We start from the raw sequence: 17,527 nt of genomic DNA, 5'->3' as shown, positions 1-17,527 counted from the left end.
GTGTTTATCGTGGCAACAACCCGCTTTCAACCATCGAGTCACGTGACCAGACATGTTGGCGCCAACTTGAAGTCACGTGTTTCGCGCTTCATTGAACACGCTCAAGTTTTGTGACAGCTGTTGAGCCGTTGGCAAACAAGTTTGTGTTTGAGCTTTTGTTTGAGCTTTTGGCGAGTGTTATTGGGTTTTGTCGAGTGTTATTGGATTTGAGGTGGAAGGAAGTTTTAAATTTTCTGAGGGGCAGTTGTTTATACTTTAAGCATTTGATGATTTTTTCAATTTTTAGGTTAACCTTTTACTTACCAATTAACTTTTGAGTTTTAAGAAGACAATTTCTTAACGTTTGCTAGACGTAGCGTTTATTGACCATTGGATAAACTGTTTTCTAAAGAAGCGCTAAGTTAAAACAATAAAGGAATTCCGGCTTTAATTTTTAAATAAAGTTTACAACGTTTTTACACAAAAACTCCTATTCATTTAACTTGGAAGATTTTTTTTAATTTCTGACGAGCCATTTTTATAAACATGAATTACACGTTTGATTATCTATATCTTATCAAAGGACTTAAAAGTGTAGAACAAACTGATATTACACGAACCTCTGATTCACTAAAAAATATATTTTAATGTTCAAAACTTTTTATATTTACCTATTGCAATAAAAAAAAATATTTTTAAATGTTTTAAATTGAATTGATGACTTAAAATAGATCAACTATCTAAAACCTTATAAATTTTACTGAATTATACTGTTAAAATGTCAGCGTTTTAACAAACAGTAATCGATATATTTTTAAAACATGTGTCTAAATTTTTATGATAAATATGTTCTTTTTTATACAACGTTGTTTTTTTTATTTAACTATATAATTTAATATAAAACGAAAAAAAACTTAGTTTCATGTTTTTATTTCAACGAAGTTTACAAAAACACAATGTTACTCACAAAATATTAAGTAACAGTAAAAATCGGCAAGAAACAAAAGCCATGAAACATACTCAAAAACATTATAAAAAAGTTCAAAATTTAACTTCAAAAAAAACGATTCGTTTTAAAATAAACTTTCTTTTCAATAAAAACACAGCAGCCGTATAAAAGTTTAACATTTAGTCGAGTCTCAAAAATAGTCGAGTAAAACGTACGAAAATGATTGAAAGCGTTTTGTGACGTATCAAAGAAAAGTTCATGACGTCACAGTCGAGTTAAAAGACGTTATCTTTCGTCGCCAACGTAGTTTTTCGACTTGGAAGGGGTTTTCCTTTCCGAGTCGCTTTTCGCAGTGCATTTCTTTCGGCTCCTGGCGCGACTTTCAGACTGTAGAATAAAAGTTGATTGAAATTTTTTTTAACGTGTTGTAAATATTAAACGAAATTAAAACTTTATCCAAAAATAGAAGGAAAATTGTGTTGCATACACGTGTGTAGCTGTGTTACATAAAGTATGTTTTTTATGTAAGCAACATGTGTAGGCTATAAACAAAAAAAGGATGATAGTAGCTTGCCATATGTTATTGGATTTGTTATTTAATCAGTAATTACATTACTGTTTAGATTAATTAAATTTAGGAGAAAAGTTTAAGCTAATATAAGCTATGTTTTAGTAACTGTAAAACTTATTTTTTTTTAAACTTTAGTTTAACTAACTTGTAAGACATTGGTGCATTCGTCAACTCCATCTTCAAACGTGGTTTCTGTTTCTCTTCCGGCCAAAATTGACAATGACTTGATGTACCGGCAAGCGACTCTGTAAATATAAATAAATATTAAATCTAAATTAAAATTTTTATGTACAACAAATAGCCGAATTTAAAGGAAACTGCTGTCAAATTCATAAAAAAAGGTAATTAAGTTTTAACTTTGAAACATGATAATCTTAGACTATAGATTAAAAGTTTATTAAATAAGCGTATTGTTTAAAAGTAATAACAGTTTGAAAACAATCTAAGCAATTCAGATTATTTTATTACCTTATAAACAAATTAACAGTTTCGACAATTTTTCAAACTACTTTAGTCAAAACTACGGTTCGCAGTATTTTTTATATAGTTCAAATAACTTAATTTTGCATTCAAAATTATTACGTTTATATTTAGTACACTAAAAACGTTTTAAAATAGTCTTGATCGAAAATTATCAACACACTAACCAGTTTATTAATTTATTAAAACCATTTATTGAATTTTATATTTAGACTAGAAATGTGTACTATCAATTTAAAAAGCTACACATCTAACCTCAAAATAGCGAGTTTAGAAAGCTTCTGGTTGCATGAGTAGCTCGGTATCTGCATCCTCAGTTCTTCGAACGCGGACCCAATGGTGTGCACTCGAGTTCTCTCGCGGGCGTTCGCCACCAAACGGCGCTGTCGGCTCATATGAACGTCGTCGCCGTCCGTAACTTTGTTGCTTGCGGAGTTTTTGGAGGTTTGCTTCTTAGGGGTGCGCTTCGACTGAAGTCGATCTGAGTTGAAGGTAAAATTTAATTTAAACTTATTTTTAAATTTAATTGAGAGTGAGTAAAAATAGTCATATTTTACTTAACAGTGTAAGAGTTTTATATAAAAATGGCAAAAGACTAACATCGAATTTGCAAAAATATTAAGGACTTACTATAAATTATTTTTTGTTAGCCTAATTATAAAAAGTCTTACCTGCAAGCATTTTGCTCTGTGACTGCTTCTTACCCTTCTTCTTCGTCATTACTTCCTCTTCTGTGCGCTTCGATCGCACAACTCTGTCGTCATGGCAATCTTTAGGGGTTTCCCCTGAACCTTCCACTCGGGGGCGCTTCATCTGATGGTTCCTAGATGACGAGGGGCTTTTCCTCTTTCCCGGCAAGGACATTTTCTTCTGCTGGTCGCCATGGAAACCAGTTGGTTCCGCTTCTTGGGGTTGGAACATGTTGACGTTCGGAGGGGCTTGCTGTCTCTTAGCAACCAGCTGCTGCAGCGCAGCGTCTGTTGCCATTAGCGGGTTACTTGGCAACATCTGAGAGGCCTGGGGGTACATCTGACCGGACATCAGAAACTGCCTGAGCATCATCTGATTGGCTAATAACTGGTTTGCCGCGATTTGATTGGCCAGGGAAGGTATCACGGGATTGACGGGAATTTGCGGGTTGCCAAGCAACATTGGGTTCATGTACATCAGGGGGTTTGTTAGAGGGTTACCCATGGACGCAATGTTCTCAGGTGTCATTCCATTCATAAAGTTCATGTTCATCATTCTACTTGTTTCCTCGTCCAAATGTTCCAAACTTTCCGGTCTTTCCAGCATCTGTGAAGTTTTGAATGAACTCTCAGCTTTTTTCGGAGTTTTAATTGGGATTTTGGCGGTTTCAACAGCTTCTTTGTGGGAGTCAACGTTTTTCTCCTCTTTTATTTTCATCGTTTTTATGCCTTTGACGTTTTTTTGTGACGTCACTGAGTCGGTGGAACTTGGAGTGAACAATTTGTTCTTTTCCTGTTAAAATTAAAAAATTTAAATGTATGTTTGCCAGTAAAGAAGTGCAAAACGGTTGTAAAAATATTTTATTATGACCAAACTTGAGTAAATCTTTTGTTTACACACAAACAGTCAAAGGCATTACGTAACTTGTTCACCTGGTGAATATACTTTTACTTATATACAAAATAAACAGTACCTAGCTAATATACATAAGATAACCTTTTTATAAAACCAGAAAACTTCCACTTGTTTATACTTGAACCACAATAACCTTTTTTGGAATTTAAATTTTAGAAAAATGTCTTGTTTACACAAAAACAGTCAAAAGTATCTAATAACTCATTTACCCAGTCACGTGAATACACTTTACTGTTCGTTTGATCACTCAGCATAAACAATCATTTGCATACAAAGTAAAATTAAGACAAAGAAAAATCTTCGTAAAATTTTTCAAACTTTGTTTTTTATCAGAAATCTCAAGAGAAACTAAGATAATGTAAACTAAGTTGTTTCTTTAGTAAATGTTTTAGCTCGCTAACGTAAATGGTTTTTTCACCTTACTTCTATACTAAATATTAATCAAAATAGTTTATTAGTGGTCTATTAACACTAAGTAATGCAATAAATAAACTTTTATCGACCGTCTGTAACTGAACTTATTAACAAAAAGTTTAAATCTTAAATAAAAATTAATAAAGCAGTTTAAGCTTCAAAACTTACTTTTTCATTGAGAATTTGGCACAGTTTCAGATTCATCTTAATTAACAAAACTTGACTATTTAATATAAAATACCTTTATTTAAAACAAAAAACAGATAAACAAAATCAAGTTTTTTTTATCTTACTCTATTCTACTATCTGCACATATACAATATGCTGTTCTATTATACCTAATGCTTATAACACGACTCATCAATCAAATCTCCAACCCTACCAACTCATCAAGCGACCCGATGAAAATTAAAACCTTCAGTAAATAAAAACACTACACATGTACCTTCTTCTGAAACAACACTTCATACAAACAGCAAAAAAACATTACAGCTGTAATTTCTCTCAGGGGCAACGAACATGCTGCGTCGGACATGAAAGCTGCTCCGCGGCGCAGACTTGCCGGCGCCACCAGCTAATGCTCGCAGGCGCCACAAAGTCTGCCGCGAGCCACACACATCGGGATTGTGACATGTGCGCACCGAAATGTGTGTTTGATGTCTTGTGTTTTCTCGTGCACGGGTAACTTGCACTGTGTGTGCATGTGCGCTTGTTTATCTGTTTCATATTGGTATTTTCGTGCTATGTTTTTGTGATGTAGGTTTCTTAAATAAAAATTTCTGTTTTCATACGGAAATCTTCGAAGTATGTTTCATGTTTTTTTATGATAGTTTTGTATATTTTCTCACAATACTGTTGAAATTTATCTTTGCTATTTTCATATAACGAAGTATTTGATGTTTAAAACTTCATCATGTTTTTGTTAATAGTATTCTTTGGTCAGCCAAACTAATTTTTTGCTTGCTACTTTATACTAAACTGGTATGGCAAAAATTGCTGTGTATGCTGTTAATATGCATATTTGTTACTGTGCTGTTTTTTAACATATGTTGACATAAATTTGTGTTATTTGCTAGCATATGTCAACACTTATGTGTGGTATTTTAATTTATTTAATGTGTAAGCTGTTTTGAATTTTATTTGTTTTCTTGTATGTATACTGTTTAGCTGTGTGTAAAAAAGTGTATGGTTCGCGTTTTTTGTTTTAATTTGCTAATATTTACTGCACTCGTAGATGGCTTTTGGCTGCCATACTTTACTACAATACTTATTTGTACTTTTCTTTGCATCTTTCTAAACTGAATAGTATTAACTTAATAGCTTTAGACTTTTTTTTACAAAATAAAATTAAACTAAGTACTACTTCATATGTGTTTGACAAAAAAAAACTTTTAAAACTCTTCATTTAAAAAATTCAACTGATACTTTATATCTGCTAGACTCACAAAACTAATTTTTCAAATAATACAACATAATAAACTTATGAACTTTTTGATTACTGTCATCTGAGTTTAAAAAAACAACATGATAATTTATGAAACATAACTGATAAGAAAACAACTGATAATACTTGCTGCTGTTTGAAATTGTTTTATAACTATAATGAACAACTGTCAACTGAGTTAACTAAAAATAAAATGAGAAATAAATTATAAAAAGATTTGTAATCATGTCGTAAATTTCTAATCAAATTATACCCCAAATAAAAACATTGATTTGTGATTATGTAAAAAACAATTAAAAACAATTACAATCATCTGTAATAAAAATAAAACCAACGTTAATTTTGTCGCTTGCGGTTGACGCGTCGCTGTCCATGGAGGCCGGGGAGGAGCTCGTAGCGGGGGAATCACCCTGGATTTCGGGGGAATACCCCTGGTTGAAAGTGGATAGCCGGTACATGAGGGCGCAAGCTGACATTTCTGAGAAGTTCGTTGGGGCTGTTAGGTTCTGCGAATAAAATAAAATTAAATTAAAATTTGTCTTAAAAATTGAAAAAAAAAATTAGGAAATGATTAGTCAAGAAAACATAACTATATAAACTCATTTGAACTAAACATTTATTTGAATTTATGAACACTGCAAGAACCTCAAAAAGTTGAATGTTTTGTAATTGTTTCTAACCTTTGTAAAAGACAAGGCTTATAAATAAAAAGAATATTTACATTAACTTTTTAATTAGTTTATTTTTTATACTTAAAGTTGCTTAAAAAAAAATCATAAAAGCTTATAAAATAAAAATCTATATAATCTACTAATTGCCACGCTTCTATAAGTTAACAAAAACCAAAATTAAAATTTCTAGTTTCATACCTTAGGTGAAGCTCTTTGCATATCATAAACGAAAAATTTCTGTTCAACAAATTCAAAACAATTTTTTTTTTGACTACAGCTACCTTCAAGGGCTGATAAGCTAACTGAAGTTCAATTTGAAAATAATTTTTTGAGCCTGGTCGGATTCTCTCTTTTCTTTTCTTTTTAGTTTTCTCTCCTCGTTTAATTGATAGCTTTTATTGCTCTTTAGTGCTCCTAGTGGCTCGATGAATGTTTTGTGCTATACTAAAATTTAACACCTGTTAATATAGTTATTAAACATAAATGACTGTATTTTATGTCTAAATAGAGCTAATTTTTATATTTAAAAACTTGTAGTAATCAAAAAGTAATTAGCAGTTTAGTTAGCTAAGGTTAAAAATTTGGTACTTAAAAAATCATTCTTTGATATGTTTGGCTCATGTATACCTTAAAAAAGTTATATATCGGTTTTGTTATATTTATGAATTAACATCTAAGTTTGTGCTTTATGATTTAAAAACTAGAACGCGACAACAAAACTATACGAAATTTACTTTAAAACTCATTTAAAACTGTCTTGTATGATAAATGTTTTTTTTTTAGCTTTTATTGTAGGAACCAGTTACTTGACGAGCTATTTAGTTTAACTTAATAGCGAAACTAAAGCATTTCAAAGTTTTTCTAAGTTCTATTTGTTAATGCTGTTACGATCTATTTAACTAGCCTTAATGAAAGCTTACTTATGAAAAACAAAAAGTTATTATAATCAAAAAAAATTACCTTTTTAGTAAATTTAATATGATTTTTCTATACTTAAGATAAAAACTTTGTTCAAGAAATACGTTTATTTTGTATTTCAAAAGCAAAAGAATTTAAATTAAATTCCAAAGGGTAAGAAACAGATATATCAATTCTAGTTGATTAGAAAATGCTACATTTATTGAAATGCGAGGAAATACAGTAGACTAATGAACTAAACTGAAAACTAAAGTGTAGTGTAAAATTAGCTGTACATTATATAAAATACTTGTAGCAATTTAACAGTATGCTAGTCTAAAAACTACAAACAAACTGAATCAAACTCAAAAGTTGTTTTTATTCATGAAACAAAGTAGTACAATTAATAGTTAAGGAGTGTTGAACGATTAACTAATAAGGTGAACTAATTTGGCGGTGACAATAAAAATAGGCTAGGTTAAAACTTTATATTAAAGCTTTGCACAACTGAAACTAAACGTTAAAAACATAGTAAAGAGGTTCAATTATTTTGTGACATCTTGTATCATATGTAAGGTGTAGTTATACACATGTAACTAGAAAAAGGTAGTGAAAAGGTTACAAAACAATTAAGCGGTTGATAAGTAAGGTGCGTTAGTTGAAAAAGATTTAGATGTATTATGAATTGTTTAGTGAATAAAAACGAAAATTGTTTTAACATTTTTTGGTTCAAGGACCTGGATACTCAAAAATACCTCCCAGTCATCGAGTTGTATACCCATCTTAATCAAAATTATAATGAGCTATAAATGAAAAAAAAGAAAAACACTTTACAGTCAAAATTAAAGCTCTAAAACAAAAAACTCTATGAAAAATGAGACTATTAAACATTAAAACATTAAATACTTTTCATTAAATAAAAATTATCAAAAAAGTAAAGTTATCTATGTACACACATACATCTAATATTACATATATAAACACTATATATTTATTAAATCTACGTCAAAACGTAATGTTTCAATCTGAAATGTTTTTAATTTTAAAACTTATCAATGATTTTAGCAAATAATTTAACCTTTTATATAATTTAGAAAAGAGAAAAAAATTAGTTAATAAATAGACTTGAAGTTGTTTTTTCAAAGTAAGTTTAAGAACTTAGACTCTACTATTTACTTATTTCATTTTATTGAAAAATAAGCGAAAATAAATTAAAGCTATAACGTTGATAATAGATATAGTAACAACAACAAATATATAAAATAAAGCTACAGTACTAAAAATTATATTAAAACAAAGCTGTATCCATAAAAAAAAAAGTTGCTTAAATTAAAAAGTAGTACAAATTAATTATATCCTTTTCGTTAAAGCTACCACTTTTTACAATCTTGAATAAATGTCTCAATATAAGAGTTTAACTATACCAAAAAATAATGTAAACAACCACAAAATAACGCTTAAAGTATAAAAAAGTTTTTTATTTGAAAAAAAAAGAAATCATAATAAAATAAATAAGATAAAAAGCAGTAATAATCATAAAGTAAGTCAAGCTACTATTAGTTTTAAATTTTATCAGTGTTTTCGGCTCATAAATAAAATGTTTAACTTTCTTTGTTTTCTGGCAAAAATATATGTCGAGACTAATAGTTTTATTTATACAGATAAAATTTAGACTATGAAATTCTTTACTAATACACTAACAAACTACAAACAGAAAAAAACACATCTACAAATAACAATTTTCTACAAACTAGACTGAACCAATGTTATTGAAACCCAGTTAATATACTCAAAAAATTATAAATACCTACTCAAATGAAAAATTAATACTAATCTAATGTTTACAAATAATTAAATAAATGAAAATTTACAGTTCATCTTATGTAAACTCTGTTGAGCTTGTTGATCATTTAATAAATTATCCTTTAGTTCAACCTTATGTTCAATCCTGCGTAAATGAACAAATGAATTGAAACAATAAAAAATTTATCAAATCCAGAAATGTACACTATAAAGTATCTTGGTATCATTTTATTTACGATAATCTTCCTTTTGATAATACAAAAAACGGAAAACAATATTTAAACTGTTTTACTTTTTAGTTTTACTTTCTATACTTTTAGCTCTGTAGCGAACAAGTCTAGCTTAAAGTTAAGTTAAAAATCCGCATAATATTATTAAATATTGAACTCTATTCATACAAACTTAGTTAAATGAATAAAACTTTACAAAACTGAATTGAACAATGTAATATCTTAATAAAATCAAACTTCAAGCAATAAAGTACTACACGAAATACTAAAAATGAATAGATACTCACATTTTTCAACTAAGGTACTGAAAAAAACTACTTACAAAACAGAAAATAAACTATTTAAACATAGTAGTACATAAAGTCTAATTAAAGAAACAATTTATAATTTACATTCTGAACAAAATCTTTGATAAAAATAAAAAAAAAAACATCATGACTACAAATTTGTATACAAAGTCTCAGTAAATGCAACATTGTAACCACAGCATGCAGCTACACACCACGTATTAAAAAAGTGAAACAAACTACAGCTAGCACAAGTGTACACATTGTGAGCATAATCGCATAGATTGCAGCAAGGTCGATCATCTGCACGAAACAGCTGGTCGACATCGGGTACGTCACACTATGACGTCACAATTGCGCGGGGAAGCAGCTGTCTCCTCGATACGGCAGAAGTACAGATGTCGAAACTGTTGCAAATTTTGTTTGTCAGAACAAACAGATGGTGAGCAGGATTTGTTGGGAGCGGCTGCTTTTTGGGAAGGTTATCTGCAGGTCAAAGCAGATTTATTCTGTCGTATTTTTGTAAGAATATCGCTATTTTTAGGTACAAACAGCTAAGAGCTTTCGCTTTAAAATAATAATATTTAAGTTAGGGTGAAGTTAGCTATTTAAAACCTTAATATAGATACGCTTTTTAAGTGGTAATTAAATAATTTTAAAACTTAAGTTGGATTCGTTCTGTTCTCTAAACGGCGTAAAATAAAACTTTTTTTATGGTTGTTGAAATTTTGTTTATAAAGTGAGCAAATTTTAGTAACTTCGATAATAAATAATAGCGTTGACATTATTTTTTTATTTTTAAGTTATCCTAACAAAAAAAAATATTTTAACAATACTTATCTCTATAAATATAGCAAAAATGTAAAAAAATTGTTTTAGCTGTTACAATTATTTAATTTTTTTTTAGTTATTAAAAAGTTTTTTTTTAAATGGGCAGTAACTCGTATAGTATAAATTATAAGTTGAAACTTTAAGTATTTTAAAAGGTCCAGTATATAATTTTTTTTAGTATAGTAGTTCCAATAAACTAAAAGCCATGAAGCCATTTAAATGGTTTCAAAAACGTTTCAATTTTTACTAAGCCAACTGAATTGAATGGCGCACCGACTGTGCACAGCTCAACAGACGTCAAAACTCAAAAGGCGTATTTCAGCTGTTCAACGAAATCTCCAACCCCCCGTGGGACTTGTGTACAGCTTTTCACAATCAATAAAACCACAACTTTTTATAAAACTGTTTTCAGAGCTTCCAAACGTTTTGTGCACTTTTCTATACAGTGGCAATATAATTTTTTCCAACAATTTGAAATGCATGGGATGGAAGAGTGACTGTTTGGCGCAGGTTTTCGGTTGGTAGACTCAGCTGCTGCAAAGTGGAAGTTCTCTCATGGGAAATCAGCGAGTTTTGAACAAGTGTCGCAACCTGTTTACTGATGAGTTGGCTTTCTAACAGTTTTGGAATAAAACTTACTGAATTTGAATGAATTTTTCAACATTTAAACCTAGTTTTAAAACTATTTAAAGTGAAGCAATTTTTAAAAATTGTTACAAATAAAACCATACTTAGCTAAAAATTAAAATAAAAAACTGATTTTTTTAAAACTCTTTTCTAAAACTTGATTTCATAAATTAGTTACTATTTATAACAAAATATGTATTTACTACCTAGTTGTATATTCATTTTCAAATAAACAAACACTAGAACAGTTTCTCCTGTAAGCTACAATGCTTTTGTAAAAAATACTTTTTTTTGAACACAATATTGTATGAAGATTCTATTGATTTATTGTGTTCAGTTACGCCACATCAAAACGACATTAACACATTTCAGCTAATATTCAGACATTCAACATGATCATCGTAATGAGCTGTGTGTTGAAACAAAAAGGCTAATGAAGCTTGCAGCTGCGTGACAGTCGCGCTAAATATCTGTTATTACGTCACAACTAAATTGACAACGTATCGATCTGTTCGGTCATTTGGGACTTGCAGTCACAACTTTTTGCATTGAGCTTTCGCTTCGCTCATTAGAGTTATTTGTTTGCTAATGTTTTAAAAAATAAAACTTATTAACTTTTTCAACTACACATGGTGAGTTTAATGAAATTTAGGTAATTGCTCTTAATAAACTTATAAACTGCGACGCACTATTTTCTTTGCTAATTCTTGAAAAAGCTACGTTATTTTAGATGAAATAAAGCATACGAAAAATGAATTGTTTGTAAAAGTTTTAAATTTCTTTCTTTTTAAAATGATATATTCTGGTTGTGGTTAATTGAAATTTAATAAAAAAATTTTAACTTGAGTAACTTGCAGTTTTTTTTTTTTAGTATTATAACTAAAAGCTAAAACGGTATGCAAATAAGCAAAACATAACAAATTTAATTAAAAGCATTTAGACTAAACTACAATAAAAAGATCTAAAACACGTTTATATTATAGTTTTTATTCAAGAAAATTTTCCGAAACTTTTTTCAAAAAATACAGCTCTTACTTTTATAATTCATTTTAATGGTGTATAAGGTTACTAAAAATCACAAGTTTGTTTTTAAAGTATAATAATTAAAAAGTTTTTAACGAAACAAAAATCACTCATAGACTATTAGCTGCACAATATAAACGTCTAATTTTTTATAGAAATAACTTTGATCTATTATATGATTGCATCTTTTATAATTATATATATTAAATGTCTAAACCATCTTCCCATTCAAATTACCAACCCAAATTTTCTTCTAACAGAAATATTCATTTTTTCCAAAATACTGACCTTCTGCCAGCAAATGTAAACATCTGCATAGAAGTTACCTTTCCAAGAGAAAAAGAATGAACTCTCAGCGAACCCAAACATCAAAGAGAGAAGCCGCTTTCCACATGGCAACAGTCAGCATGGTAACAGATGGTAACGGGAAAGATTGATATCATTGCCAAGGGTGGCAGCAGGACCCCGTGAATCGCCACCCCTCGCATATTAGGAAGCCATATGGCGCTTCTGTTGCTAAGCAAACACCATGCCCCCACTTTTCGTTGCCAGGGAGATAAATTTGTTGCTAAGTAAATTTGCTGCTAGCTTCCGAGTCCATCTGTTAGCAGATCTTCGATCGATAAATTTAGAGAAATGGATTTTTTTTTCCGAGGAACTCACCTCAATATTAATCTTGCTAGGTTTCGTGTTGTACTGATGTTTTTCAAATAAGTACAGCATTCAATATGCTGTAAAATCATGTTTGTTTTATCTTGCTTAAAAATATCTAAGAAAAGAAAGAAGGATTTTTTTAATACAAAACTACGATAAGAATTTTATTCGCAACATGCATTTTTTTTTTTAGTGTCTTAACTTGTGTTGAATATATAATATAGTACGCACACCAATTTTTTCAATCATAACATGCTTTTATTAGATAAAACCATTAGAACTTATTTAGTTTCATTTTAAACTAACCATATTCTTTCAAGCACTATAATCAGCAACGAGGCTTAAATTAACATCAACTGTATGCTGAGACAAAAAGTTTTTGAAAAAAAAAGATAATAAAAACCGAAATACGTATTTCTATAAACCAAAAACCTCTGACATAAGTTTTAAATTTTAAATATTAATTTGACTATGTATTCAACTTATGTGTTGTCTCAATCTTTCGTTAAAAATTAACATAGCGGTTATTCAAATATTTCGGTTTTTGTTACAAGTGTTTAAGTTTGTAACTCTTTTTTGTTTTAATAAATTTTCCAGCTTTAATGTATATCCCCACCTCAGTTAATTTTTATCTAAATACTTAAATGAATTGTGATTTCAATGTATTTTTAATGTTCATTACGTTTTAAGAAGTTAGGTTCATACCATGGTTAGAATTTAAAAAAAAACGGTTAATAAATTGTAAACAGTATTTTTTTGTTTATAGATCTTATAAACAAATTTTAAATTTGCATGCTTATTGTGTGGTTTAAAAATAAAGATATTTTGCTCCTTACTATAAAATAACTTGCTAATTATGAAATTTTATTATAATTAATTATGTTTATTTTTAAAAGTGTTGCCATTTTACATGGAATCCTGAAAAAACCTGGAATTTTAACAATTTTCACATGTTAAATAGTAAAATTTCGATTTCACTCAAAAAATCTATCATATAAATAAAAATTTTTTATCTTCATCAAAGTTTTTTAATTAAAAAATATATTTAAAATAGCTTTACAGCATCTTTTTTCAATGTTTTTATACTACTTAACGCAGTTTTTTACCTTAAACTTATTTTAAACTAAAATTAGACCCAAAAACGTGTACTTTAAGAAACCTGAAAAAAAATGGGAAAACCTGGAATTTTTTTTTTAAACGAGGGGCAACCCTGTTTTCAAGCACAAACGTAATTCAGGGGATATATAGAACTGAGAAAAGGCAAAAAAATACCTAAAATACAACCTCTAAAAATTAAGACTTTCATTTGAAATTAAAGACTTTTTTACAATTTGAATACAATTTAAATGTTTAAAACGTAAAAAAGAATATTTATCATTTCCTTGATTTATTAACCTTAGAGGTGACTTACCCTTCTACTCATCTCCTATGAAGTAGCTTATCTCTAGCTCCTTAACTATAAGTTCTGTTAAAAAAAATCTAACATGAAATAGGTTTAGTAAATTTAGTTTTCTTAAGCTAACGATGAAAAGTTAGCTTGGAATATTAATTAAGTTCAGTAATTTGTTCAAAGTGTTTTATTCTTTCTTTAAATCTCTTTTTTTATTTAAGAGTTTGCTATAAATTTAGCTTGTATAACTTATTTTTTAAATTTTATCCATACAAAGATGAAATTCAGACTTCATTACTCTTATGGTATCAATATATTGAAAATGTCAATAGTTTTTGTTCAAATTTACAATTTGTTTTCAAAAATTTGTATTCAACTTGTTTTTTAACTTAAAAGTTTTACTTCAAACAAATTGAAAATACATAAACTAAGCAAACATTGTGGATTTTCAATAGTAACAATCAAAGTTGTCTATTTGCATACAATAATAAATTTATTGATTTATCAATTCATTTATCAAAAATTGCTTTAATCGATAAAAATAATAATGATAGTTAGATCGAAAATTAAAACACATTCTTCAATATATGTAGTTTTCACTTTATACCCGAAAAACGCTGATTAAAGAGGTAAATTTCTAATATTTTCTATTTAATTTTAAATTCTAAGTTACAGTGAGTAATAAAGTTTTTAGTTATGTTTGTCATAAATAACTTTCTTTTAATAACAAAGAATACTATTTGTTGATCGTACTTAATACAAGCGTACCAAATAACTTGCCTAGTAAAAAAAGTTTTAAACTTTGCTGAAAGACAATGCTGACGTCACTGAACATTGCCAGTAAAAGGTTGCTTCATGTGAAAGCATAATAAACCGTTTGTAGATTGACAACTACAAGTTTTTCGGTTGTAACAGACTAATGAGTCCTAATAAGGACGAAACCGGTCTCAATCTACCGAAACTTGTGGTCTGATGATCAAATTGGCATGGTCAACCCTTTTTTAAACTTGAGCTTGTCTCACGGCAAACGAAAGTCCAAGCTTCTGCTCTGCAGACTTTCGCTGATGTTTTTGTTTAGTTTTATTCAAACTTATACTTAGACTAAAAAACCTTACTATGTAAAACTTAAATAAGTTTGTTCAGGTATGTATACTTTTAAATTTTGTAGCATTTTTGTTTTTTATTTGAACTTAAGTTTAAATAAAGATGTGCATATTAAATATTTTATTTACAACCAGGTTTCGGTGGCAAAAAAATGCGACTTTTTCAAATAGTAAAGTAGTAAACTGTACAAAGCAATAGTTAGGAAATGACTTTATCAAATATCAAAACTGTATAAATAGTTAATAAAATGAATTTCAAATGAGATTTAAATGTTACCATAGAAGATGTTCTATTCACTTTCTTTTAAATTTGAATTTTAAACTCCTTTACATTTGTATATCTATTGTGTTTAAGTACTTTAATCTAAAAGAGTTGAAATTTCACTTGAAAAAAGTAATGGTTAAACTTATAAATAAATATAAATGTTTTTAACTTTTAATATAACATGTGGCCTGTGAGTAAAAAATTACAAGAATCAAACCCTGTAGTCAGCAGGTAACAAAAGTAAAACAACTTAAGTAGAAATGTTAAAATACAAATCAATAATAATAGAATATGTTGCCTAGTTGTGTAAAATCTAATGGTAGTTTTAACAACTTTCTGAATTAAACATTTAAAGATCTAAACCCAGAGGTTGATACATATACAAACAATACACATGTTGAAGTACATAAACTTCACGAAACATTAGTTATTTTAATTTTGCAAAATATACAGCAAAAATAACAATTTATAAAATTATTTGTTTCAATTTGAAGTAAACATTAAGATTTCTAATATTTCTAAGATCTGTGTTTAAATTAAAAGCAGTTTGTCACTTTACCAAAAAGTTTAACCTGTTTATGTATATATTTATTTAAAAACATTATTCTGGTTTTATAATTGTATAGTTTATCAAAATTTTTAATCTACTACAGAAAATATAAGTTTCATGTTTCTAGTTAAAAGTAAAAACATCTACCAATTTACTAAACAAAATATTTACTTCTATTGAGTAAAATAGTAACTACTTTATTATAATAGTATATTAATTAAACTGACGTTTTGTGTTATAAATAAAGAAATAACCCTTTTATGTTCATACATCAAAGAACTAGCAGTACTTAAATAATTGAAAGCATTGTTAATATTTTGTACTATTTGAAACTTAATTCTATACATTGAAATTTTAATATTTAAAACAATACTTAACACATATACTCAACAATCATAATGTTCAGTAAAACATCTATTTTAGAAAAAAATATCAATTACATAGTTAAAGATCTATTTTTCTTAATAAGCTTTTTATAAAACAATATTTTTTTGCTTATTTTCTTTATGTACATATCTAAATTTATCAAACTTTATAGCATCATTTAAGTATGCTACAAACTAATAAAAAAAAGTAATAACAAAAGGATTTATACTTATTTTGAGAACTAATATTTCAATACAAATTCTTTCTCTTTTCCTATAAATTTAGAAACTGTAAACAATATATAATTCGTGCGCTATATATTTTTAATTTAGCCTAATTTTGACCGACTTAGCCCGGTATTTTTTAAGTAAGAAAAATCCCCTTTTAAAAGTCATTTTGGGTATCGGGGTCTTAATTATTATATTACCATTTTGAAATATTCACAAACACTACAAAAGAAAAATAAAAACTTAACAAAGTTATTTTTTAACACCTATTAGTCGCTTACCCAGCATAGCTTTTGTTTTTGAAAAAATATTAACTGTTAAAAAGAAGTTTATTATATACCTGTTATTTTAAATACGTGCTTATAACACTTATTTCGCTAATTAAAATTTTTAAAGTTTTATAATAACTTTAAATGTTTATAAAAAATTACTAAAAATTACTATTAACTCAATAACTTGTAAAATATAGATGCACTATATATATATATATATATATATGGATAGAAACTTACATCTTAAAGCTAAGTTTTAGTCTTGTGAGTATCTCAAATAACATGAATTAAACAAAAAGTAAAATACATGAATAAACTGATAAAAGTTAAAATCTAAAAAGTGTTTTGTATAAAGCTTCTAAGTAAGAAATTAAAACAGTTAAACCAACTTAGCTCTAAAAATATAGCTAATGAATACACAGCTAAAATATGGTAGTTTTTCTTTAACTTATTCTCATGTTTTAGTTTTAACTTAGAACCTCTTAAACCAATATAAAATTTAAACAAAACACGAATATATTATAAGCTTACTTCTTTGTTTAGTTCTAAATAAAAGTTTCAACTTCTTGAATAAATAAAAAACATTGCTCTGAAATAAATATCAAACTAAAAAAAAATAGTATAGCTTATCAATTATAGCTTATTCACTATAGCTTATGATATAGCTTATCATTTATTTATATTAAAAAAATGTTTCAGACCCAATTACAATTTTTCTTAAAAACGGCTACTTAGAAAAGAAGTTTAAGAAACCGTTTTCTACAGTATTAAATACTAATTAAACTGTAATAATTCCTAAATTGTTATAAAACAAAATATTTTAATTTTATCATTCTTCTTAAGTGTAAAATTACTAAACTAATGGATGTAACAATAAAAAGATTATTTT

At 28.0% G+C, this 17,527-nt stretch overlaps 1 protein-coding gene across 2 annotated transcripts; it reads right to left on the bottom strand.

The window, feature by feature from the left end:
• Positions 1–968: 968 nt before the first annotated feature.
• Positions 969–6,475, bottom strand: LOC145829505 (uncharacterized). 2 transcript variants are annotated; one of them, XM_082937323.1, is made up of 6 exons: positions 6,312–6,475; positions 5,778–5,948; positions 2,651–3,461; positions 2,235–2,460; positions 1,645–1,744; positions 969–1,315 (listed from the first exon to the last, which is right to left on the bottom strand). In XM_082937323.1, exons 1-6 carry the CDS (start codon positions 6,330–6,332, stop codon positions 1,214–1,216), a joined length of 1,431 nt encoding a protein of 476 aa, XP_082793449.1. In that variant the 5' UTR covers positions 6,333–6,475; the 3' UTR covers positions 969–1,213. The 2 variants fall into 2 exon arrangements, with proteins under 2 accessions (XP_082793449.1, XP_082793450.1); XM_082937324.1 differs by lacking the exons at positions 5,778–5,948; positions 6,312–6,475 and adding an exon at positions 4,167–4,310.
• Positions 6,476–17,527: the final 11,052 nt, after the last annotated feature.

The sequence above is a fragment of the Thalia democratica genome, chromosome 2 (assembly GCF_965202585.1).
Source record: "Thalia democratica chromosome 2, ktThaDemo2.hap1.1, whole genome shotgun sequence".
In the NCBI taxonomy this organism is placed as follows: domain Eukaryota; kingdom Metazoa; phylum Chordata; class Thaliacea; order Salpida; family Salpidae; genus Thalia; species Thalia democratica.
The sequence above is the reverse complement of the archived record's forward strand: the minus strand, read 5'-3'. Positions and strand labels throughout refer to the sequence as shown.

Excerpts from the sequence above, each read along its gene's own strand:
- LOC145829505 (XM_082937323.1), bottom strand. The coding sequence starts at position 6,332 with ATGCAAAGAGCTTCACCTAAG. Across the intron at positions 2,461-2,650 it reads ACAGAGCAAAATGCTTGCAG|ATCGACTTCAGTCGAAGCGC; the intron begins GTAAGACTTTTT and ends CCTTCAACTCAG. Across the intron at positions 1,316-1,644 it reads AATGCACCAATGTCTTACAA|TCTGAAAGTCGCGCCAGGAG; the intron begins GTTAGTTAAACT and ends TTTATTCTACAG.